This window comes from Amblyomma maculatum, chromosome 3 (assembly GCF_055883805.1).
Source record: "Amblyomma maculatum isolate TAMU_Amacu chromosome 3, ASM5588380v1, whole genome shotgun sequence".
Taxonomy (NCBI): domain Eukaryota; kingdom Metazoa; phylum Arthropoda; class Arachnida; order Ixodida; family Ixodidae; genus Amblyomma; species Amblyomma maculatum.
Genome location: NC_139346.1, coordinates 137,980,834 through 138,006,915, shown reverse-complemented (window position 1 = coordinate 138,006,915; position 26,082 = coordinate 137,980,834). Strand labels below are relative to the sequence as shown.

Below are 26,082 nucleotides of genomic sequence, written 5' to 3'. Positions count from 1 at the left end.
TCTGGCCAGTTTGCGAACTGCCACCTAAAATCCCTGGACCCTGACCTAAAGCTCCGGCTTCCACCTGGCCTACCCCGACGCGAAGAAACTTTGCTGTGCCGCCTGTAAGTGCGCTATATACATTCTTTGTGAGTGCCCTATATACAGTGAGGCAAGACAGTGTCTGTATGCCGTGCGCTGGAGCATCTAGATGGACGCCCATTGACTAAAATTAAGATTTTAGATCCCTGGCCACGGCGATCTTCTGCGGTGAAGGCCTCCCAGGCACTGCTCCGCTTTATGAAAAGCACATAGCTAATGGAAAGACTATGAGTTTGCTGTTATGTTCCGTGATATGACTGTGATGTGATGTGACATGTCTGTGATGTGACTGTACTAGCTTCCCCCATCACTTTCTCGCAACTTCTATATCCACTCACAACTTTCCCCCAGTGCAGGGTAGCAAACAGGCTTCTTTTACGAGTTCACCTCCCTGCCTTTCCTCCTCATCGTCCTCCTCCTGCCAAAGAGGTTTTTCTTTGATGAGGGATGAAGCTCTGTTGAAACGAATCCGATATTTTTACTTTTGGCATGAAACAACCAGAAGCGGCAGATAGGTGTTCAGTTTCGCCCTTGCTGAATGGCCTCTATCATGAATTTGCAATGTACAAATGAAAAAAGAGCAAAGGTGGCTTCTACTCATATTTGAAGCACAACCGAAGGCGATTAACTTGGCGCCGCAGTCAGACATTACGCTTGCCGCTTTTTGCTAATAAATATATTTCAATGTGCCAGCACACATTCCAGTAAAAAAATCATCCCTTGTAGCCATAGCCCAAGTAGCCAGGTCCACCGTAGCCAAGACCACCGTAGCCGAGACCACCATAGCCAACCCCGTATCCTCCGCCGAGGCCAGAGTGGGCGATGAGAGCTCCTCCAGAGTTGACCTTGTTGACGTGGTGCACCGTCCTAATCAGGAAGGCTGGTCCAGCGACAGCCTTAGCAAACGCAGGGCCTCCACTGAGAAGAGCCACGCTGCTGCCGACGCCCACGCCGCCGGCTCCCAAGGCGCCGACGCCCAAACCTCCGCCGTAGCCAAGGCCTCCGCCGTAGCCAAGGCCTCCGCCGTAGCCAAGACCTCCGCCGTAACCAAGGCCTCCGCCGTAACCAAGGCCTCCGTAGCCAAGACCGCCAGCCATGGCTGTGGCTAGTGCGGCACAGATGACGACAACGGTATTCTGCGTGCATAATTGAAGGCATGATATTGAGCATTCACTATAGATTGGCTGGATCACACTGTACCTCTCGGCACGTTGAGTAGAAATGCTACAGCAGTTTTCTCTCCATATCAGCGACTGAATCTTATATCTGGGCGCTCTGCCTACAGCTGTTTTCTCGCCATACCAGCGGCTGAATCTTATATCTGGGCACTCTGCCTTGTTAAAAATACATTCAAAGTATCCATCTGCCGTGTTTTAGGAGCCGTCTTCTGCTTCTATGTCGGCCTGCCCCTCTTTCTATACTGCACAAACGAGAATGAATCCTTAAAAGGTCAGTAAGTATCGAGTTTTTTGTTTTCATCAGTTGTGGATGTATGCGCACTGGAGAGACAAAACTTCTTGGGTTCATAAGCGTACTTATATTAGTATTGTAACAAAATTTCTATTGAGAATCTACAATATCCCGCAACAAATTCAAGGCATTTCGAATTTCTTTTTACTACCGCCATATCCTATAGATTCCTCATGCGCAAAAATGAATGCTTACTGTCGAAAATTGCTACAAAGTGCTATTTCTGAAACGAAGTTCTTAGCAGGAAAGCTGAAAGAAGTTGAAAATCAGATTTTGAGTGCAGTCAAAGTTTGCATAAACAACTGCACAAGGAAACATCTGAATTTCTCAACTATAGCAACACACCGTTTCTTAATAAGGAACCATGGAGTACAGTCCATCACAGAAAAAGATACCTCTTTGCTAATAGAATCATGGGTATCACAGAGGCACCAACTAACTGCCTGCTTCATTCTGTGCAGCCTGTCATCGGGAAAAAAATCCTCAAGCCATCGCCTGAAATCCTGCTTATTGCCTACACCGAGCGTCCACGTGCTGCGTCCGCCAGATACCTGTTTGTGCCTGCGCTTTGCTGTTGGACTGTTGGAGGGCCGTCGGCGACACTTTATCATCCGGCAGTCAGCTGCGCTTGCGCAGCTCGAAGGGCCATCGACGTCACAGGAAGGCTATAAAATCCGCTGTCTAGCCCATCCTCAGCACCATTCCGGAGCAGTCCAGGACGCCGTAACGTTGAGCTGCAACTAACTGCCTGCTTCATTCTGTGCAGGTACGTGTGTGAGCCTTCTTTTACTTAAGGTGCTTGTTGCTATATAGCGGCTCTTGGACTGCTCCGTCCGTCTGTACATGATATTATGGGAGACAAGGCACCTTCGACTATAAAGGAAGTCGTGAAAGCACTTGCTGACATGTCAGCACACTTTGAGACAAATCAGCTAGAGCTGAAAGAGGCCCTCAAAAAGGTAATTGAAGATGAGCTTGAGCCAGTGCGGAAATTCATGGAGTTCATTAACACAATTTTTGAGGAGCTTAAGGCAGAAATAGCTGAAATGAAAAAGGAACTGAAATATGTGAAAGCTGAAAGCGTAGAAATAAAAAAAGACAACGATCGCCTCTCAAAAGAACTAGAAGACGTGAAGAAAGAGGTGATTGACTTGCAGCAGTACAGCAGGAGAAGTAATCTGGAAATCAAGGGGCTTCCTGTAGTCCAGGGTGAAAACCTTGTCGCTACTTTGACAGATATATCACGCCATTTGCAAATTGAAATCAGTGAGAGTGACATTGATGTCGTTCACCGAGTGCCATCGATGAACAAAAAAGAGTCAAATGTGGTGGTAAAATTTCATTCCCGTGCCGCTAGAGACAAAATGCTGAAAGCTGCCAAAAAACAAAGACTAAACACATTTCACCTGGGTTTCAACAGCTCAGAAGAAAAGAGTTCACCAGTCTATGTTAACGAGCATTTGTGCCCGGCAAAAAAAGTGCTGCTGGGCCACGCTTTGAAGGCAAAAAAAGAGAAGGGTTGGAAGTATGCCTGGGTCATAGAAGGTAAAATCTTGATGCGCAAGACAGACAACTCGCACGTACTGCAGGTGACGCGAATGGCTGACCTCGCCCAGGTACAGTAATAAATAGGCTACCCTGTAATCGCTGTATCTCCGAATGACTTACACTTCTGCTCAAATCGAAAACAAATGGCTTGGGCGCGGTCAGGTATCTGTGTTACACTGCAACATCCGGAGTGCTAGGAAAAACCTCGATCATTTGGTTGCTTATCTGTCACCGTTTTGATGTTATTGCGCTGACAGAAACATGGCTCAAGCAAGGTGAAACTGTTGAAATTCCTGGGTACAATTTCCTCTCGCGACCGCGGGATAGTGTCTCACGTGGTGGTGGCCTCGCACTTTTTGTTCGAAAAGGGATCGACTACTGCTGTAAATGCAATGCTAGTTATGAAGCAGGTGTAGTTGAAACACTGTTCATTGAAATGAAGTGTGGCATCATTATAGGTGTTGTTTACCGCCCACCTAGCGCTTGTCTAAACAACTTCTATTCCGTAATGGAAACTACGCTATTATCACTTGCGACGGGTAAATCGTCATTGATTGTATGTGGTGATTTCAACATTGATTTGTTGAAAGATGATTGCCGTGATTACCTCTTGCTGATACAGTCCTTTAACTTGACAAATGTTATAGATGAGCCAACTCGAGTCACTAACCAATCCGCCTCTCTGATTGACCATGTGCTTTGTAACAAGGACATAAATGTGTTTGCTGGTGTGTGCGACATTGCCATCTCAGACCACAATCCCATCTTTATTCTTTATCCCTGTGACCCTTTGCTTTATCCTCCCAAGCAGTTTAAAAAACGTACCACCCGAATCGATTACGCTCAAGTGCGATCGCTGCTTCAGTGCACAGATTTCGAAGGCGTGCATGATGATGACATAGATATTGAATATCAATACCTGATAAGGAAAATCACAGACGTCATTGACCGATCCACTTACACATACACTAGGCATAACTACGACCATGGTATATGCCCTTGGATGACAAAAGCTATACTTGAAGTCTTGAAAAAGAAAGATTCATACTATCATAAGTGGAAAAACAATCGAACTAATAGGTATTACCGGGAACAGTTTCGATGCTACAGAAACAAATCGGTCGCCATGATGAGGAACTCAAAGAAACAATACTACACTAATCTAATTATGAGACAGGAAGGAAATTCCAAAAAGATATGGGGAATTGTGAGCGATGTTGTTGGATTAAAGAAAAAAGAACATATCCTTCCAGACTTAATCTCAGAGGAGATGGCTGATACCTTCAATAATAATTTCGTCGATCGAGGAAAAAAACTGGTTAATGGCTTTCCTTCAACAACGCCTCACCTAGGAAGACCTATTGCAACAAATAATACCTTTGCTTTCCGGGAGATAACTGAAGAAGAAATGAGGTCAGTAGTTAAAAATCTGCGAGAAAACAAAGCTTGTGGTTATGACGGAATACCATCGAAGGTGCTAAAAGACAATATCGACATTCTTTGCACCCCCTTATGCAACATAATTAACCATGCGATGGTTAGCTCTCAGTATCCAATAAGCTTGAAGATTGCGAAAGTTGTGCCAGTCTACAAGACAGGAGATCCCAATGACCCCAGTAGTTACAGACCCATATCTGTGCTTAGTATAATCAATACTGTTTTTGAAAAATTAATATCCTTACAATTGAACAAGTTTCTGCTTGATAATAATGTAATCTGTGCTGAGCAGCATGGCTTTATCTCAGCCAAATCAACAACCACTGCTGTCACATCACTTTCTCACCATATTAACACTGCTCTTCACAAAAATCAAATTGCAATAGTAATATTCCTCGACATAAAAAAGGCATTTGAGTGCGTCTGTCACTCAGAGTTATTGGAAAAATTAAAATCGTGTGGTATTACTAATGCCTCTCTCCAGTTTTTTGATAGCTACCTTTCCGCTAGAAAACAAAAAGTAGTGCTGAGTGACAGACACTCCACACTACTACCTGTGACTTGCGGGGTCCCGCAAGGATCTGTATTGGGTCCTGTTTTGTTTTCCATTTTCGTGAACGACCTACCGCAGGCCGTTCAATTTTCAAAAGTCTTTATGTATGCAGATGACACTGCTCTTTTGTTCACATCTAAGTCACTCTTGGGCCTAGAAAATACGATAACGTCCGAACTGTTTAATGTTTCAGAATGGTTTCGTGCTAATAAACTAACAATAAATGTAGATAAAACTAAATATGTAGTATTCCACTCCAAGAGAAGAAACATTGACCCTAGTACGATTCACATATCTCTAAACAACGATTGTATTCAGCAAGTTTGTTCTTTCAAATACCTTGGTATCATCTTTGACCAACACTTGCACTGGCAAGAGCAGATAGATAAGCTATCTAAAAAGCTAGCTCTCAGTTGCTACGCGCTTACCAAGGCGAAAAGGTATTTCCCGTACACCATACTACGTTCCCTGTATTTTTCGTTATTTCACTGCCACATCAGCTACTGCTGTGAGTCTTGGGGACAAACGTACAAAACTTATCTACTTCCCTTACAGAGACTGCAGAAGAGAGCATTGCGTATAATATACCGCGTATCTTTCGACTGCAGCAACAATAATTTATTTCTAGAAAATCGAGTACTTTCTTTAGAATCAATGCTTAAATACAAAATCTGTGTATTGGTAAATAACATCATTAATACTAGTATTCCTCTGCCACTTGATATTTTCTTGTTGCCATCTCGCAATACAAGACACGCATTAAATGGCAATTTCAACCTCCCTGCCTGCCACAATGTGTACGGAGAACGTTTAGTACAATTTTCTGGAGCAAAACATTGGAACACGTTGCCTATTAATGTAAAACTTGCAGGTAACTTTAAAATGAGTTGTAAAATGTTCTTTATTAACAGCCAAGGAGAGTTATGATCCCCTCCCCCCCCCCCCCCCCCATTTTTTTTTTTGTGTGTGTGCGCTTGCGTTTTGTATTAATTGCCTATGAATTGCTTGCTGAAAAGTATTTTTCTCCGTGCCTGTTGATTCTTTTTGCTTGTCTGTTTGAGTCGTTTTTTTTGTATGTTTGTGTGTGTGTGTGTTTGTATGCGCTCATTACGGCTGCCTGACCAAGTTTATTCTGTACTGGACCGTCTACTAGCCCCCCGGCTATCGGTCCAAATATTCTTTATGTATTTCGTTTCCTACAAATAAAGATCACTTTGATTGATTGATTGAATGTATCATCATCAGCCGCAGCCTGACTACACCCACAGCAGGAAGAAGGCCTCTCCCATATTCCTGAAATTAACCCAGTCCTGTGCTAGCTGCATCCATTTGACCCCCGCGAACTTCTTACTCTCATTCGCCCACTTAAATTTCTGTGGCCCCCTGCGACGCTTCCTTTCCCTTACAATCCTTTTTGTTACCCTAAGCGACCATCGGTTATCCTCTCTTCGCACTACATGTCCGGCCCATGCCCATTTTATCTTCTTGATTTCCACAAGAATGTCAGTAGCTTGAGTAATTTCTCTTACCCACTCTGCACGCTTCCTATATCTAACGCTACCCTACCATGTTTTTTTCCATAGCGCTCTGCGTTGTCCTCAACTTTAGTCGAATCCTCTTCATTAGCCTCCACGTTTCAGCCCCATTAGTGTGTGCAGGTAAGATGCAACTGTTGTATACTTTCCTCTTGAGCGATGCCGGTTAGATGCTATCAATAATCTCTTAGTGCTTACCAAATTCGCTCAATCCCAATCGTATTCTGCTTGTTATTTCCCTTTCATGGTCCGGCGCTGCGGTTACTACCTGTCCTAAGTACACATATTCGCCTACTATACTTCCAGTGCGTCGCTACCTAACGCAAACTGTTGTTCCTTTCCGAGGCTGTTGAACATTAGCTTAGTCTTTTGCATACTGATTTCCAAGTCTACCTTTCTACGTTTTCTGTATAGGTTATTCATTGATGTTGTTCCCCTGAGTTACGTAGCAAGAGAATGTCATCAGCATCAAAGAATTGCATAATAACATCTGACCTATGGAAGCGACCTATTAGGTATGAGGCGTGCCATAGAGCAGCGCCGAGAAACAATGAGCCCACGTAGTGTTCTTTAATATCCGCTCACGTCGCACATCCCCCGATTGCTGGATGTGCGTTCTGTGTCAATCAAAATACTTTCAGTCGCCACATGGAACGAAACCGAGACCTCGGGACCAGAATTCAAAAGCCAAAGCCATTGTAAAAGAGCGACGAACACCCTTGGAAGGTAATTTGCTCTAATTTAATTTGGTTTGTAAAAAAAGAGACATAGTTCTCTTGCTTAACTACTTCTGCGCAAAGGTAAAAAATTAAAACGAAAAAAATTTTCAACTGGTAATTGGTGATATATATCATGCAGAATACCTGTTTCAAGAAGTGTGATCGTTGTGATAAGTGCGCAGAGACTGCTTTCTCGTGAGAAAGAGGGATAGATGGAATCCTTGACCTATGAACACACATCTGCATACGTTTTGGAAACTCCACCTTGAGGTTATACTTACCAGACTGCTAAAAACGTTATCCGAATTAGGGGTAGTTCGTCGCAACAGTCGTACCTATATCTACTCTATAGCCCATAGCCACATGCAGTACGGCGAATTGGCGCGAAGCTCTAAACCAATAAAACAAAAAATTGCAGTGGACTTAGGAAAGAACTGATTTCTCGGATTTAGACAATATTGCTTTCACGTCATCACTGTATTCACCTAATATTCTGTGATTTTGGTAATATAAATGCACGATTATTTCGCAACAAGAAAATACGATTCTTATAGCAAGGATAAAGAAAGCATGTGTTAAGGTTTTTGCGTTTTTTTATTGGAAAGCAATCTGAATTTAACGAAGAGTGCTAGCTGTAAACAGCAGGAGAGCACAGGCAAGCTGAGCTCAGTTACCAGCCCGTCTCGGCTCCTGATTTATCTCACACGAATATAACACTAAGTGCTTCACAACCGCAGTGGCCAGAATTTCGTTTAAGTACTGCTGCATTCAAAAAATAACGCCGCTTAATTTTTACTCGATGCCTGATAGTTCACTGACATTTAGGTTTGCATACAGCACTCCCAGCGATTATAAACCAAAGATGAAAAAAATACATCGTAGTCGTCAGGTTTGCTAGGCGAAATTTAAAAGTACTCCTTATGAATGACAGGAGGCAGCGAACACCATGGATCCAACTACTGTATCACTTGGAAATGATGTGGGATACCACGTTGACAATAAATAAACATTAAATCCAGCGAATAATGGTGCCGCTGACAAAACATCCCTGGCAATATATTTTCAGTGGCCATTTTTCTGAATAACCTTCCAGACTGTTACAACATCTTGCAGTGAAGGCTTTATGCTTTAGCGGACTCCTGGCTGTTGTTTCATGATTCAGTTCATCAGTGAGAAGCTAACAGTGCTATTTGGCCACCGCTTCATAAATTCCCGATTTGAGCATTTCTATTCTCATTTTTAGACCAAAGTTCCTCCCTACGCTAATAGGACCTAAGCCTTTACACGCCTTTCTACATATACTTTGTGGGAATATACCTTTTTCTTCCTTCTCCGCAGAAAAGCTTACTCTCTAGGTGCCACTGAAATATCCCCCACGTCCCGCAAGGAGGTTCATCGGCAATTTGGTAGGCTTGCCTTTGGAAGATTGGCCTGAATTTTGACCTAAAATGACATCCAGTTTTAAAGCCTCACTCCAAATGTGCCGATATTTTCGATCGTGCTCACCAGGACGTTCATGGTTCCGGCTGCTGCAGCTGCTGTCTTCTACACTGGAGGGGGTGGCTACTGGTGCCGTTTCAGTAGCGTTGCTCTTATATACTCTGACTGCTCGAGGAACCAACGCCCATAGTTTTCTTGACTCACGTACTAGTTAGAGATATCGCTTACTCTCAGCCCACAGTTGTGAAAAGGGGCGCTTGAAGATAAGCCACGTGGATCTAGCTGAGTCGTATTGCCCTAGCTACTCTAGGTTCTTCATTGACACATAAAAAAATCTGCATACGATGAAAGCGAAAACAAAGGGCCGAAGCGAGTTTACAAAGCGAAGTGCATTACTGGTTCCATCATTCGGAATCTCTTGTCATTTTACCCCGGGGCCTTCCTGTCAGGACAGCACAGGGGAGACAAGCTCGTGCTGTCGAATACTTCCTGTCCTTCCCGCCTTAGGCGACGGAGGCTCTTTTGCCCTGTGTCGTGGTCATCAGTACCTCAATGAGTCTTTTTAACATAGCACTGTGGAGTTTGTGTGGCGAGTGCATCGCCACCACTAAAATCTTACTCGCTGGTTGTAGCTAATTTCATTTTTGCCAGCTATCTCGGGTTCTAGGTGCCAATTCATTTTGTTACATGTGTTGCTCCGGTGGTTAATCAGCTGCTGCTTTGCAATATGAGAATTTACTGCATTTGCATTCACTGAAAAGTGTTCACACATTTGTGTAATAGCACAAGGGCAACAAAATAAACCATTGTATAGAAATTCTCAAAGGGTTCGGTATAATACAGAACAGTAGTTCAAGACAACCTGACCTTCAGTGCGGCCATTATCCCTTCCCTCATATCCCACGAAGAATTCACGAAATGTTTGTGCGCTGTGAAATTCACGCGAAAAGAAAAGCACTCTATTCCTGGATGTTCTTACCTTGAGACCGCATAACTAAGAGTACCAGCTTTTAGCCATTTTGTGTGGCCGCTGGCGAAACGTGACGGTTATTGCATTATTATTATTATTTTATTGCAACATACTGCCGAATCCAGTGGGGTAACTACAAGATTTAATGTAACGTTTTGGATCATACCACCAACAAATCCTTGCAAATTTCGGGAACATGCGAAGCTAATGGAAACACAAACGTTGGTGGAAACAATTAGAAATGGGACGTTTGAGATACCAAGCTTTGATTCATAATGTTTCTTTTTCTGACACGGCCAAGAACAGATATACTCTCCTCCGTTATTGTTATCATAAATTATATTCAATAATTTAACATATGAAAAAATTCAAATATATTCTACCCTTATCAGCCCATAAAACTAAGAAGTTGTTGTAGGATAAGACCTTGAGACAAGGAATTGCAGTGAAATATTTGGGACTAGTGTTTATTGACAACTTAAATTTGAATGCACACATAAGCAACACCTGAGCAAATGTTGGGATACAATTATGAATTCTGCGAAGGCAATTGGCCGCGGCGCCCATTGAAGTAAGTTACTAGCATACCAAACCCTTGTTCGGCCAATAATCGAAAAATTCTGAGCTTACTGTGGAATCTACGTACTACAGAAATGGGAAAGCCTGAGCGTTGCTACTGCGCACAGTGCATCGCGTTTGTTCTAATTATCATTATGAACTAAATGCTGTGATTATCATCGCCACCGCAGTCGTGGCCGAGTGGTTTGGGCGCCCGTCTCGGCTGCGGGAGGTGGTCAGTTCGAAACCCGCCGCCGGACACCCACCGGTAAAATTGGGTACAAGCGTCCCCCGGCCCGGCGCCCGGTGAGGGTCAAAGGAAGTACCTTTGCAAGACAAACAGAACCACCTTTGCAGGCTGCGAGGTTCGAAACTGGGTTTGGGCCCACTGCGGAGGAGGGGCGCGCAGCGGGGTTTACGGAGCTTCTCCCAAACGCACACCCCTGTAAAAGCCGAGCACCAGGCCGGGGGACGCTTGTACCCATTTTTACCGGTGGGTGTCCGGCGGTGGGTTTCGAACTGACCACCTCCCGCAGCCGGTGGGTTCTAACGGCCTAGTGGTTAGAGCGCCCGTCTCGGCTGCGGGAGGTTCCAAAAAAAAAAAAAAAAAAAAGGGCCACATTATGGGCTGCTGCCGCGCAAGGCGGACTTATTGTTGTCCGATGGCGGAACGAATCACTGCCACATCGGCGCAACTATTTGGGCCGTGACCCCTTTTCCCAAGCATTTCACCCCAGAAGAGCCGAGCACCAGGCCGGGGGAAAGCTTGTACCCATTTAAAAACCGGTGGGTAACCGGCGGCACCAGGGATCGAACCCGGTACCTCCCGAATGCGAGGCGGATGCTCTACCACAAGGCCACTGTCATCACTGTCATTATCAGTAATTGAAGCGTCATTTTTCTCGCTACAATCATTCTCACGATAGACAAGGAGGATTAAACCGTGCTTTTTATGTATTGATGGGTTGTGGGATGCGACGTGGTTCTCGAAGTACCTCCATGCAATAGAGAAAAAACTTCCTGGGCATGGCGAAGCTGTTTAAAGTGCATGGCTGAGGATATGAAGAACGGAGGTTCGATTCCCGGTAGAGACAGAAGTTTTATTTTTGTGATGACATCATAGGATGGTTTTACAGCTGTGTGGCATGGTCGTGGCGGATAAAACAGGTTCTTGGCCGCGAGTATGAGCGATTAAAGGCTGTCGCATTAATACAGCAGTATTGCAGGCATTCAAGTCAAGAGGCATAGGTATTCAGGCCGCTTTGCGGTACAGTTCACAGGTTCAGCTGTGAAAGTGGCAATAATGGGACTAGATATGCTCGCAGCCTTTCGCAGTGCTACATGTACCAAAAACGCGCGGCCACTGTGACGTATGTGCACGCTTCCTATAGTGTGGAATCCTCATCAAACATATTTAACTGCAAAACTTGAATGGATAAGAATTCAGTTCTCGGTTTAATGCACTCTCGTTATTCATGCCATATCAATGTAACCGTTAGTCCTGAAAAGCACGCATACCCACCATGGGAAGCCGTCGACGCATTGCATCCATGAAATTCTAGTTTCTTCTTTACCCCTACCATATACTTATAAAGATAAGTATCTCAAACCGCCCTTCTAGCGTTCCAGCAGAATAAATCACGTGTTTCGCATTAAGCCAGTTGCTGCCGAATACATTACATGTAATTATTCTTCCTTTTCGCTAGCCATTGAAACATGAAATTCGCTTCAGCATGGCATTGTGAAGGCCACGTGCATCAATGTACTCACCGGCAAAACTGAGCTGTTTTTTCAGACATAAAACTTCCTTGATGCATTTCTTGCTCTTCTTTCGCATTGTAAACTGCTAGTTACTTGTTCAGAATTTCTGTTAATAATGGATTTATGTATTTACTACGATTTTTGATTTTTGAATTATTTTAGTTTGCGTGTTTGGATCTACTACAACTCACTACTGTATGAGCCTATACCAGCATACAGCATGGGCCAATATAAAATATGCGAATCTTCGTTTGGCATTCATCGTTACTTTGCATATTTCTCACAAATGCAAGCACACCCGTATTACAAACATTAATTGCATTGTGTTTTGAATCTTATGTTTTGAATGAATAAATGAAACTTAATAAAGACTACTCATATTGCACCAACCGGAGGTTTTGCAAGCTTTTGCTCGCCAGGAAGATACCAATCTAAATATGGCAGTGAAGTTCAGCTAGTACGGCTGTCAAGGCCAAACATATCTAGAGTTGAGTTTATGTGCTAGTCTGCTAACGAGAAGGGGGATAGATAACGCAGCCTTACATCATATTTTCGTTCAACTCATCTCAGTAGCGATGCATGTTGTGATGCTGCATAAATGTATCATTTTCGTTTGGGGTGCTAAAATTCGCGATAACACTTACTTGAAAGACTAAATTCGTCATGATGCAAAAAGTGACCTGTTTTTGTTTTTGTGCCACCAATCAAAGGTCCATGCAGTAATGTTATTCAGATCTTGGAGCTAATTTGGTGTTCACATATGCTCTGCAACGTAAGTTGAACCTGATAAGATTGGTTTATACAAAGAAGAGTGCAAAACTCCGAAAGAAGCGCTGTTGAATGCGAAACCTGTAAAAGAAGAGGGAAAAAAAATTCGATGACCGCTTTGTTTGGTTCTTGGCACAAAAATCGAAAACAAATAACGGTTGACTTGACTTCACTATGCCAAGTTTTCGAGCCGTCAGCGTCAAGTATGGTTTTGACCCTTTTACCTGTAATGAAGTACTATGCACCACAGAGCTCTATCTGGGTATCCATCCCTTGTACAAGTAAAACAATCGATTGTGGCATCTTATCTTCATATTGTGCCATAATGTTTTACGCCTTGATAAAAAAAAGAAACGCGAACGAATTGCGATTGAGAGTGGAGCGCGTACATGTTTGGCTGTTTGAAGGCCTTGTCGTTATGTGTATATTATTTTGGTTGCAGCAGAAACCCACTAAGGTCGTTCGTATTACAAGTGGCGGCTACAGAGTATTTTTTTTCACTTACCTTGCAGAAGCACGATGAGAAGGCATTGGAATAGCGAAGAACCTATGTGCCGCACGGTGCCCGCATTCCTGTTCCATCCCGATACTATCTGACAACTTGGACATGTCGGTAGCTGTGGATGCTAATCTAGTTTTGTTTCACTCCTCTCAGTGCTTTTTACTCGGCGCCAGTAGAGTGCTTTCAGCAAATATTACATTATATCCATATCTCAAACAACAAGGTTGCATATAATATATGAAATAATTATTGCAGTCTCGAGTTGAATTTTAGCCTAGAATGCGGGATGAAATATGAATGGACATCCCTCAAACAGAAAAAAAATTGTTTCAGACAGGCGAAAGCCATATATTCGCGGAAATAAAACGCCCATACCAGATGAACCTAAAGGAGAGTGCGAGCAAAACAAGCGAATAAAAGGCCCCCATACTGGTGCTCCTTTGGAGGCCGCTTGAAACTAGAACGCATAAGTCCCACTATGCTTATTTTTGCCTCCCTTAATTTTTCCTTAACTTGGCATTAAAATTACTTCTTCCTAACGCGCTGTTGCTTCTACATTATGGTGATGTTTGTCGTATAATAGTGCCTTGTAAGCTTTTCACTGTTTTTGTTTTCATAGTCGTCTGCTAATGGTGAGATGACAATCTCCGATGCAAATTTTTTATTCGATGTTTTTTTTTGCAATACGACGATTCTTTTTCTTGAGGCCAGGAATGCGCGTTTTGCGTGATTACCAATACCACTATGATTTATTTTCCGTCCGTTCAGGAGGTACGACAAAAAGTAAGACCGCATTTGTGTGTTCTCTGTCGTCTGTCGCTTTTCCTAGGTTCACCAAGCATGTTAAACTCCGTTTATTGCTTGGTACTTGCTGAATAAACATAACCAGGTAGGATTCGCCCCTCAAAACTAGTAGTAGGCTCTTCAATGTCTACTTTCAAATGTTCTGGCTATTTTTGCCTTCTACACGCATCATTACATAAAGTAAACATTCCAGATTTAGCTTCAGGCCCTCCTTTTACAGACAGTTTATGTTCCCCTTCTGGTACAGGCGTCCACACACCGCTCTAGAGCGCTCAATTGGCATGCAGCCTCGACCGCATCCCAATTGCCTGGCGATGCCGACATAAGTTTATACACCATTAAAATTAACCATAATTCACGGTAATGTGTGTGACCCATATATTCTCGTGAACAACGCTAAGTAAGTCGTAATGGTGCAAATATGATATCATGTGCAGCTTTCCAGAGCTTTGACAGATGAGCGGACGACTGTACTTTTGTCTGGATTTCGGATATGTAGCCAAAATCTTGAAGGCTCACCAAATTATTAGGGTTCTTGGTTTTCAATCATTCGTTCGTATTAAAGAGCTCATGGATCGACTTCCATCGTGGGCTTTGCTGCTAGGGTAAGTCGTTGTAATGCAGAAACACGCAAAAACATTTCGACCTTGCGTTTGGGGTAAACGATGCGTGAATCACTTTTTCATACTGAAGCGGTTCAAAGTTCAGTCATTCGCAGGTAAAACGTACCATCGTTTCCATAACTGTGTGCAAGCTTATATTCATTCCAGGAGCTCTTGTCACACCAAGTTTGATCACAGCGTATGCTTCGCTATATTAGAAACAGAGAGAAATTGTGAAGTGTAAAAAACTTTATTTTGGCAATGAGCAAAAAGAGGAACCATGAAGTGCCGTGTAAAATGGAAAGCTCCTTCGATGTTCGTGATGGTCAGTTTTCATTCCGGTAGCGCGACAGAGCCGCAGGGCTCTTCGAGCACTTCCTATTTGGCAAGCAAAAGCAACTGCAGTTGAACTGGCAGTCCTAGAGCCTGTTGAAAAAGTGCACATATTCTTTTTACTGCCGACCGACTCAAGCACACACACACACGTAAACGTCACAAGTTAGCCCTTGTGGCCGTAGCCGCCGTAGCCGTAGCCAAAACCTCCTTCAAAGCCTCCTCCATAGCCAACGCCATACCCCCCACCAAGGCCGGAGTGGGCGAGGAGAGCTCCTCCGGGGCTGACTTTCTGAACATGATGCACTGTCTTCACCAGGAAGGCTGGCCCAGCCACTGCCTTGGCAAAGCCCGGGCCTCCCCTAAGAATGGCCACACTGCTACCGATGCCCACGCCGCCGACTCCCACGCCACCACCGTAGCCTGCGCCATATCCTGCTCCGTATCCGAGACCGTAGCCGCCAACATGCCCACCGGCAAGGGCGGTGGCCAAAACGGCGGAGAGGACGATGAGGGTGTTCTGCAAGAGTAATGAAAATTGGTAAATATATACTTTCAAGAATCTACATTCTACTTCAAAAACGTATTCCCATTATGAGAAACTTACATTCTTAACTTACGCTTCCTATCCTTATAGGTAGTTCGTGGAATGAATGAAGAATCAACAGAACGTGGCTGCCGTGCATGGTGGACCAAGGTAGGATATGGTTTGAATTGGGCAGTTTACAAAAATGAAATGATGCAGAAAATGAGTAATGATGCAGAACCGGAAACACATCTCGATAAAGGAAGTTATAGGCACAGTTTATTAAACCTTCTTCTCAGCATAAGTGCATCTGGGATGTGTCCGCCCACCGTCGGTGGCAACGCTTTTTGAAAAACAAAACAAAAAAGAGGACACGAAAATGGAGAACAAGACAAACAAAGAAACTGGGAGAAGCAGTGGATATTCAACTGGATGTTTCAACAAGAGCGCGCTTTATGAAACCACCACGGGAGCAGTCAGGCAGTCTTCTTTAACAAAAAAAAAAAGAAGGAAAAACAGGAAATAGGAAAGCGGTGAGCAAATATTCCGTAGCTTTTATAAAGCTCGGGACGGGGTTCTGATAGTAAATGTGTACTTTCTTTCCATAATATTGACGAGTTTTCTGATTTTTGTTAAAGATAGCATGCGCTTCATACCGTTGCAGGAGTGGGGAGCCATATTAAATAATGAAAAAGGACCACAGCAAGTACAAAAGCGGTGAGCGAAATGCCAGCAGCTTTGAGAAAGCTCGAGATTGGGCTACTGGGACTAAAGGGTTGAGTTCAGTTATAGTAAATCAGTTGCAGTCACCTATATATGGAGGGTATCATATAATGGCTTGCCAGTCTGTGCAGTTGGGTGGAATGTTACGGATATTGCGAATGTAAGATGATTTTACAACTAAGCTGGAAGGATAGAGTAGTTCGTTATTACTCGGAATATGGATTACTGCTCACTGAGATAATGAACTGTTTATCGACGTAATAAAAGAAGTAATAAGAAGATAGAAGTAATAAAAACCAAACAGGTAGCGTGGATCTTGCGAACATGTGTAACTATGCCTAGTTTCTCCTCACAGCTCCCGGCGCAAGATCAAAGCTTCACACAAATGAATTTAGGTATGCTTTATGATTGACCAGGTTTGCGTTTATCGTTTCAAGAAGTACTCTAAAATGAGTTATTGTGTTGTCTTTTTTAAACTATTGTTTAGCTCGAATATACTTGCTCTCCAAGCGTGGTTTATCTTCCATTTCACGTGGAAATGCCAAAGATCCCACAATGTTCGCTGATATTATTTCGTATGGGGATAAAAAAATGTATGGCTGGTTCTCGCTAGTGTGCAATGGGAATTTTCTATCTTTGCGTATTATTTCTTTTAGGCAGATGAGCGTGCTAGCAGAAGTCATTGAATTTACCTTAAGTAATACTGTTTATGTACCAAAACAGAATATTTGATTTGAAGTGGATAATTTGCCAAGGAGCAGGAAGTCTGCTGTTATTTTTCCGGAAGGTGACAGAAAAAAAGATTATGTGTTGCTTTTAAAAACTGGTCATGTTGCTTTTGTTTAACCATTTCTTGCGGTTAATACATTTAAAATTTCGAAAAAAGTGCCATAGTTTTTCCAATACACTAGCAACTCCTTCGATTTCACTATTTTCACAAGCAAATAGACAGCACATATATATACTGACACTGATATTTCTTGATAAAATATTTTCTGACACGCATTGTTTCAAGGTTTTGATGTTTGTTCAATACTAACGTTTTTTGACAATTCATTGGGTTCAAGTGTCTGCCGTAACCTTTCCAATATTTTGCAGTCACTTACGAATTGTCACCTTCGGCTGCTAAGGTGATCGTATGAACCAATGCCGAACTTAGGAAGTGCGAAGTGACTTAATATTAGCTTCTCTGTGATGTTTTCGCCTGAAGTCGTTCTGTTGCATTCATCACATAATTTTCAGTTGTGCCCTAAATCAAATTTGTATTATTTTTTGCTCTAGCCAGAACGCTCTCCTAGCTATGCTACTTTCGCTATTAAAATGCTTTCATAGAATCTCGCATTCGTCCGTAAAAAGCAATCACCTATAATTTTTCACCTGAATGGTAACTATATTGCTTTCACGAAACAGTTCTTTTTTGTTTCTATGCGTCAGCTGGCCTTAGATAGTGTAGATTAGAGAATTACCTCACATAAGCAGCTGTGGAGTCCTTACAATAAGGCCCACAATCCAATGAACTGGTCCACGTTTACACATTTGGGTTGGACTTACCAGGGCGTTCATGGCTTCGGCTGCTGCTGCTGCTACGGCTACTTGTGCGCTTCGAAAGAGTGTGACTGTGGCTCCCCGCGACCTCGCTTATATACTCTAAACTAGACAAGGAACAGCTGCCTCCTGTTCGATCACGTATTCGGCTGCGGTATCGTAGGCGCCTCGCCTGAGCAGGTAAAAGAAGCAGTTTAAGGAAGAAGCGGAACAGCGTGTCAGAGTTCTCGTCGTCAAGGGCGACTTCCGCACTCTGGCTTGGGCTTACGCCAGCAAAAATGCGGAATTGAAGAGTTCGGGAAAACGTTTTTACGTTAATACTGTGAATGGCCCGATAGTTGCTCCCTGCACTGCCCGAATTCGTGTCTTCACGTACGAGGATGAGGAACAGCAGTGTCTTTCCAGTGACTCCTATTTTTGTCTTCAGAGATAATAAGACAGTGTAGTGAACAACACAGTAATAAGATATTATAACAGGCGTCTATTGTAATGCGTCGGTAAACACGTTTGTTTAGGCAAAAAATTACAACGTATTTTAGTGGCCAATTTATAATAAATATTCAAGGAGGGTGCTCAACCATCTCCGAATTCGCTAAATTTTTATCGCAGTTGTATTTCTGCTTAAAAAAATAGAACGTCTAAGAAAAACGTTTTAAAAAGATAATAATTAGCCAAAACATAACTTGATACGTTTGTTGACACCTCTGTTTAATCTAGAAATCAAAAATATTTTCTTTTTCAATTTATGTCCATTTCAGTTTAAAGAAAATGACGCCAATTTTAGCATTTTTTTCAAAGGCAGTTGTTCTATTCGGGCTTAATAAATAGTTTTAATTATTCGCCAGATTTCGTACTGTAAAGACAAAATAACCGTGGTCATGAGCTGTACATGTATTTGCAGATAAAAGTAGCAAATATGGCAAATTATGAGTCCTCAAAGCTATGTTCAGTTTTCGTGAAGTCGCTGCCCGCATAACAGTATCACTTGTGGCTGTGCCGAAATTCAAATAGCTGGCAGTTTCCTCGAAATCATATTCAATTTAAAAGGAAACTATTTTTCAAAGTTGAGCTGTTATTTCGACGTGCACGATCCCTCATGGGCAATTCAACGCATTACTAGGCAGTGCACTGACGCTGCAATTCACTTGGTCACGCTGTAATCACTCAAAATGCCGTTCCTCGTGATGAGGGAATGACAAAAAGAATTACCGGATACTAAGGGTGTCAACAAGGTTGACGACTGGGCAAGTTGATAAGGGTTCATATTTACCAGCCAAAGGACGAGACACAGGGAAGAAAACAGGACAAGGCTGGTATACCTTACCACCATGGCGTTTCACACCGACTCCAGAAACTTGCGCAAAGGTGCGGCGTTGACGTTGTATATACAGCGAAAAACAAGATAGGAGGCTTGTGCGGCAGAGTTAGAAAGGGGCTCGACAATGTAGCTCGTGATAGTTTTCGTTGCGCAGTGTCCCATAAGAAAAGGTTCACCACCTGCAGAAAAAAATGTGGTTTATCGCATTCCGCTCAATTGTGGCCGGTGCTACTACGGGCAGACATCAGATGTCTAATGCGCGCCTGACGGAACACTCTAATTCCCTGGGAGGGAAGGCGAAGTCTAATCTGGCGCTACATATGCAATCCCGGGAGTGTAAATCGGAAGATGGCCCGTCTCTTTGCACGCCTGATTTCAGTAATATGGGTGTTACCAGTGCTTCGAAACTTTAAAAGTGTGCACACTCTTCGCTATTTTAAGCTAAATGCTCTTTAAAGCTGAACTGATGTTTTTCACACATGTGCTAGTTTTTTTTTTTAAACCGTAGGAGGTAGAATGCCAATGAACTGTATCATGGTTAAGATCATACTGTCACTCAATGAAAACATTACGAGGTACATGAGATAAATCGTTTTTAAGGATTTGATTTTTGCCTGAGTTCTCTGACGAAAATGCAACTGCATGACCTATGAGTTTTATTTTTAGCACTGCTGTATTCATTCTGTGCCCATCATACCCCAAAATGTATGTAGCCAAGGCTATATGATGAAAGCCCTCTACAAATGCTTGTTGAGGGCCTGTTCCGGCTAGTGACGTAGCTATTCCGGCAGTCAGAGAGACATATCCACATGTTGAGGCTGCAGTGCAAGCGAAAAAATCCCAATAATTAAAAAATAAATTAATCAAGCATTGTGTGTGAGATATTTTTTGCCATTAACATACAACTGTGGAAGCTCTCCATGACTGAAATTACCCAACATGATTGCCCAATACTGACTGCTACATTATGTCGATCGAAAAAAGTTACAAGGGTTCAACGCCGCTGAACCAAATATTGAGCGAAAGCATTAGCTGCGGGTGACCGAGCGTTCTTCTTCTCCTCTTTTTCTTCTTCCTCAGCCCAATTTGAAGCCTCGCTTTAACCAAGCCGTATGAACGTGCCTTAGTGGGTAACGTGAATGCCAGGCTGCAAGCAGGCTCATTCTGACATAACCGTCCCATGTGAAACGAGAGACCCAAGTTGGCAGCTCCTTCCAGCCCATCTCTCGCTTTTTTGTCACGTGGGGTGTGATGTCACGCGCTGCGCCGCGGCTGGGACCGCGCTATGCCGACCGCTTGAGTTGGTAGCCCAGCTCTCACCCTAGTGTCACGTGGGGTGTGGCGTCACAGCGTAACGTGGGTGCGGCCGCGCTACGCCGACCACTTGAGTGTGTAGCTCAGCTCTCACCCTAGTGTCACGTGGGGTGTGACGTCACAGCGTAACGTGGGTGCGGCCGCGCCACGCTGAAGGCTCGAAGCCTATAATAGTATTGCTTTCGCAATAAAAGGAAACTCCTGAAAGAAAAGCTTTGTTTTAATGGCATCTCTTGAAACCTCCAGAAGCTTCAGAATGAGAAACCCTTATTTCTTCCAATCAAAGCGGGGAAGAGCCTGTAACTATTTTGCTGTTGTGTACTTTGTGCATAGGGTCTGGTTGGTCAGAAAAACTAGATTTGTAGATTCATATGTTTCCAGTAGGCACATAGCTGTCAATGCTTATATGCTAAAATGCGGGAATGCATTACTTATGCACTATATGGACTGTTTTGAAGTTAAAGTAGTCAAGTACGAAAAGCCAGGCATAAAGTCAACTTGTTTTGTGGTTCTTCATAATAAAAACGTCAATTAAAAGCAATGTGTCAAAGCTTAGCACAGCTTTGCGGCGGGCACCAAGAGAAACAGTCAAGAACAAAAAAAAACTGCCAAAAGTGAAAGGGACTACTCTTTATTATACAGCAATGAAAGAGCAATTATTCTTGAAGATGGGAATCTTTCTCGTACTGTAATTACACTTCATATTACTATCTCCCACACACCTTTGCAGCACACATTTACAGCATGAGATTAGTGACCTCCAAGCAAGGCTGGCAGTGAAGAATAGTTAATTGTGACAAAATGTCTAGTACAGGCTGTAGAAATGACCTGAAGCAGACTTGTGGATGATTAATAGCAAGCTGCAAAGAAAGTGCAGAGTACAGAGCATAGATATCTTGCCTCGGCATGATTCATACTTCTTATACCCTTACAGGCATAAAAGCTGATAGCTATAGGCCAGCCTCCGCCTACCTTGCATAATTTTGCACATCATGGGATAGCCAATGACCGTCAATGCCTTTTTCTCCTTCTGCAGGCAACGCAGCGAACGAAAATAGGACATAAACCTCCTGGGTGCAGCACATTGCATTGCTTCACAAGTGGACTATGTAGACATTCATTTAAATTTCTCATGTACGTTTAGTACCACCTAGGCCATTTTAAAACTGTTTTGCTGAACAAAAAATTTGGTTTGATGCCATGTATCTCAGCTGTCAGCTTTTCTTTATGCCGTACATAGAAAGATGAAAAAAAAAAGCTGAACACTGATAGTGCTGTCAAGTGAAGGTTTTCGTGAGTGTATAAAAAAAATGTTAATGTTTATCCCTGCAACAGTCCTTAACTCTCTCTCTTTCCACAAGGGACAAGAATAAACACCACTGCACCACGTAGTACGTCTGCACAAGCAGAAAATTTTATTCATCTTACTTGTATTTCTCCGCAATTTATGCGTGCTCACGCTTATTTCTCCGCTGGTGAAAGCATGTTTCGTTATCTGGAGTTAAATCAGCAAATAATTACTTACACAACAATGTATGAATCTTACAACTGCTAACGTTGACACGCTTGACTAGTCAGGAAGCGAGACCAACCATCGACAGCTGATTGGTAAACACTGGTCGTGGTTCTCGAAACTTGCATTTTGCACAAATGGCCAAGGAAGAAAATTGTTCAGTACTTACAATATCGCGCTGTACTGACGGAGGCAAAACAGCACCGTTTTCGAACCTTTTGAAACCGTTTAACGACTGCTCGCTGCTACCGTCATCATACGAAAATAACTGTAGCGCATAGCCAAAATCGCCCGAGCGAGAACTTGGTGCTCTTGAACGAGAACAAACAACCTACTTTACTAACTTTCACAGCTTTTACAGCACTATCCAACACTTGCCATTGGCAAAATACTTGAAACAAAGCCTCGTGTAGCACGTGCAGTTTGCCGTCGTCAGTTAGCCGGTGGATCGCAATGGGCCAACTGTTTTCGCCGTTCACAACACGACAGCACTTCGAACAACTTGTATCACTATTGAGTTGAGTTGCCGTAGTTGAAATCCAAGAACAACAACACATTTCCAGCAAATTGAGCGCAATGATTAAAAAAATAACAGCCGAAACCGCACGCCTGCAAGCAATGCCAGCAGAAACCTAACAACAAAAACGACCCGGAATTCAAAATTCACGTGACAAAGTCTCGCAGTGAGGCAATGGCAGCTAAAACATGGAGACCACCTATGCCGCCCCTCTCGGACTCGCAAGCCTGGTGTCCTGTCAGGCTGCCGCCCCGGTGCACACAGGCCACATATGGGAAACAAGAAGGCGCGTTTCGAGATGCGGTAGCCCTGTTGTTGAGAGAAGGGTCTGTTTGAGGCTGCGCTTTGTTCCAACGAAGGAAACCGTTGTGTCCCTCGCAGCGCTTTCATGGACGGCATATGCATGTTTTTTGGGTGTAAGGCATGTTTAGCGACACCTGTTTTCTGTAGTGTTCAGCGCAGTTGTATGGGCATCCACGTTGAGAGTCTTCGTCTACAAGCGCTGCGATTCCTTCAGCGAACTCGCTAAAACGCTACTCACAGTGTAAGTGAAAACAAAGTGCTAGCCATGGCGAGCCTCTGGTGCTCTAGCTGTCATCAGTCCGCTGAGGGATCGGAGACGGACTCCGGTTTCGTGACCCCGGTTTTAGAGGGAGAGCCACACACAGTGAATGGAAGAGGGCCCTGCACATTTCTCTGCTTCCATCTGACCTGAAAAGGGGATGGGGAGAAGAAAGAGTAGGAGAGCGCAATTCGACGCGGAAGCAACAAATCTTCCCACCTCAAACTCTTTCCCCAGGCGACGATTTATTGTCCTATTTTCACTGTGTCTTATGCTTCGGGAAGCATAATATGGTTGCACTGAGCTTCAGCAGACGTTATGTAAGGACTGAAATACCGTTGCAGTAAACAGAATAATAAGCCTAAGTTGTGTTTTCTCGTTGGGTGCACATAGCGTGGTCCAGTTGTATTGTGACTAGGCACCGATTCTAAAAACAATGTCTTAAAATGACTCCTATGACAAGTTACAGTTGGCTCCAATTGGCGAAATTCGGCTGCTGTGGATTGCAAGCATAATGGAATTACTATTATTGCATTCTGTGATAACCTGGCATACAAAATGCGTTTAGTAATCAAAAGCATCAGCTAGAGATTGCTAAAAGCACTAGAAGAGTGCATTTCTGATTACGGATTTAATTAAGCCCACGGAGTAGTACACGTTTTTGACCTGGGGAAGCCAACATGCAATGCAAATCAATCTTTAAAGGGAAAATTTAAACGTCAAAATTGTACTGATGTAATAACGGCTTCTTGCAAGTGGTAGTTAACAGAGCAGGCATAGCAAGTTGAAGGAGGTTTATCAAATAGCTACCTTGTAGCTATCTAATAAACGCGTTTATTGAAACAATCTCAAGCCGAAGGCATATTGCCGAAGTAGGGAAGGAAACAACGTTGAATTGCAACGAAATTCAAGGAAATGCTATTCCCACGGATTGCGCGGCACCGAATATGACGAAAAAGAAAGTCGTTAACCTGCTTTTGGCGAAATGAACATCGACCGAAAGACAACGCTATCAGACAGGACCGATAAAAGCGACTAGCACTTGACAATTTACTATCTTATGACGCAAAATAATAACAATCCCTGAAATTTTCAAGTGGTTTCGTGTTAACTTGCACACAATCTCCATATGATCAGCAACAAATCGTGCGTTCATCAAACGTGTGCACCACTGATATAAGCAACAAGAAATTCGCCGATTAAAAGAAGCAAACTGTACTCATCACATGTGGAGGTTTAGAACAGCACAAGCAGGAGCACAATCTTAACTGTTACTGTTATCAGTGCACCGAAGGTTCGATCGGTATTCAATTTCGAAGTGTGGACATCAAACACGGATGTAACCGAGGAACATAGCATACGCATGACAAAGCCACTATTGTTGAAATGTGTCAAACCACGCAACGCAGCACAGTTGATGAGCGCAGAATTCAAAAGCATTATAAACGTCACAAAATATTTAAAAGTACTTTTTTCTTGCCTAAAATATCCAAAACAATTATATTATCATATATTCAAAATTATGTAACCTTTCTTGACATTTCATCTGCCCATGTGAGTGAAATAGATAACTGGAGCGAATAAAAAGAAATATTCTAATCTTTCTTAGAACCGGTTTGTGTTTTCTCACGATAATGGAAGTTTTCTTCATTGTAACTGATATTTTCTACATATTTGTTGTATTTTCCCATACAATTTTACAGTGGTGGTGAGGTGGTATTACAGCGGAAAGCCTACACATCCACGATCAGGATGGTCGCTCAGTGGCCCTTGGTGGATCTACGAATCAGGAAGGCGATCACTGGCATTAGCGTGAGAAGGAGCGATCGCTCTAGGTCCAGTCCTACTCCGGCAGCTAAAGTCCAAACACGCAAGTAAATGACCTTGGGAGTTGCAGTGCGAGGGCATGCAGAGCGTCGCCATAAACCACCTAGCATTATGGAAGAAATAGGCATCGGCGATCTTTTAATGGGCTATTAAGATAAATAAAATAACTAAATATTTGAATAGTTAGGGAAATAAATTAATTTTGAGATAAAAGAAAGAACTAAACGAAGCCAAACTTCTATGAAGAAAAAAGACAGCCATGATGCTGATGGATTATGAATGGTAAAAAAACTCAGACCACTAACTTCGGCTTCATGAACACACGAAGCAATGACGGAGCAGTTTTGTGAGATAAAATCAATATAAATCAGAAGTTATATGGGTAAAAAAGTAGAAATAGAATACATCGTTATGAAAAACATTACGCAAATATATATTTGGTCGAATACTAGAAAACAAAGGAAGCCATGGCGTCACGTGGGCACTCTTCACCCAAAATAATGAAAAGAAGGCAAATTTATTAAGCGGATGGTATTATTTTGAGGCCGGACAAGCGTTGATTTATAATAAAATATAGCCGAATAATTTAGGAGGATGATTGGGCCGATGTGTATATGTTTCTCTGATTTGACAAAAGAGCACGAATATGAGAGCGAGATACATTCATTCCGTCTTAATTATAAAGTCGACTACGAACCAAAGCAGACAGTAAGGCCACTAGGTCTGATAAAGGTTTATATATGCTTGTTAAGGTATGGCAGAAAAAAATATGAGCAAAAATTCACCGGTAAAGCCATTGGCAAAGCATATAATGGAAAACTGTACAGTTGTCTACATTTTAAAACGATTGGTGTTTGATATACCACAGCCTAAACCTCACAATGGCTTCTTGTAAATTAGCGTTTACAGCAATAAGGTTAAACGACATCCATCAGCATAAATTAGTGAGGTCAGTTTATGAAGCATTCGCGAAATCTGTCGTGAATATAGTGTTTAATACGATGTTTTTCGTTATCACTTTTGCGTTGTAATAGTAAAAGAGGACCCCAAAAGCAGTGATTGCTCGTATTTGTAAACGATCCGCAATACTACACTGGTCTGTGTGAAACAGTGTTACTGGTTGGAATCTTAGTGTCTGCATTTTTGATAATGAAAA

At 42.9% G+C, this 26,082-nt stretch overlaps 2 protein-coding genes across 2 annotated transcripts; both read right to left on the bottom strand.

Annotated features, from left to right (window-relative positions):
- Nucleotides 1-794: 794 nt before the first annotated feature.
- LOC146196173 (uncharacterized) lies at nt 795-11,950 on the bottom strand. Its single transcript, XM_084596338.1, has 2 exons — nt 11,834-11,950; nt 795-1,217 (listed from the first exon to the last, which is right to left on the bottom strand). Exons 1-2 carry the CDS (start codon nt 11,861-11,863, stop codon nt 795-797), a joined length of 453 nt encoding a protein of 150 aa, XP_084452464.1. The 5' UTR covers nt 11,864-11,950.
- A 3,297-nt stretch (nt 11,951-15,247) lies between these two features.
- LOC146196172 (uncharacterized) lies at nt 15,248-17,893 on the bottom strand. The gene is made up of 2 exons (XM_084596337.1): nt 17,882-17,893; nt 15,248-15,601 (listed from the first exon to the last, which is right to left on the bottom strand). The coding sequence occupies exons 1-2, from the start codon at nt 17,891-17,893 to the stop codon at nt 15,248-15,250; spliced, it is 366 nt and encodes a 121-aa protein (XP_084452463.1).
- Between the last annotated feature and the right edge of the window lie 8,189 nt (nt 17,894-26,082).

Excerpts from the sequence above, each read along its gene's own strand:
- LOC146196173 (XM_084596338.1), bottom strand. The coding sequence starts at position 11,863 with ATGGATGCAATGCGTCGACGGCTTCCCATG. Across the intron at positions 1,218-11,833 it reads TGCGTCGACGGCTTCCCATG|AATACCGTTGTCGTCATCTG; the intron begins GTGGGTATGCGT and ends TTATGCACGCAG.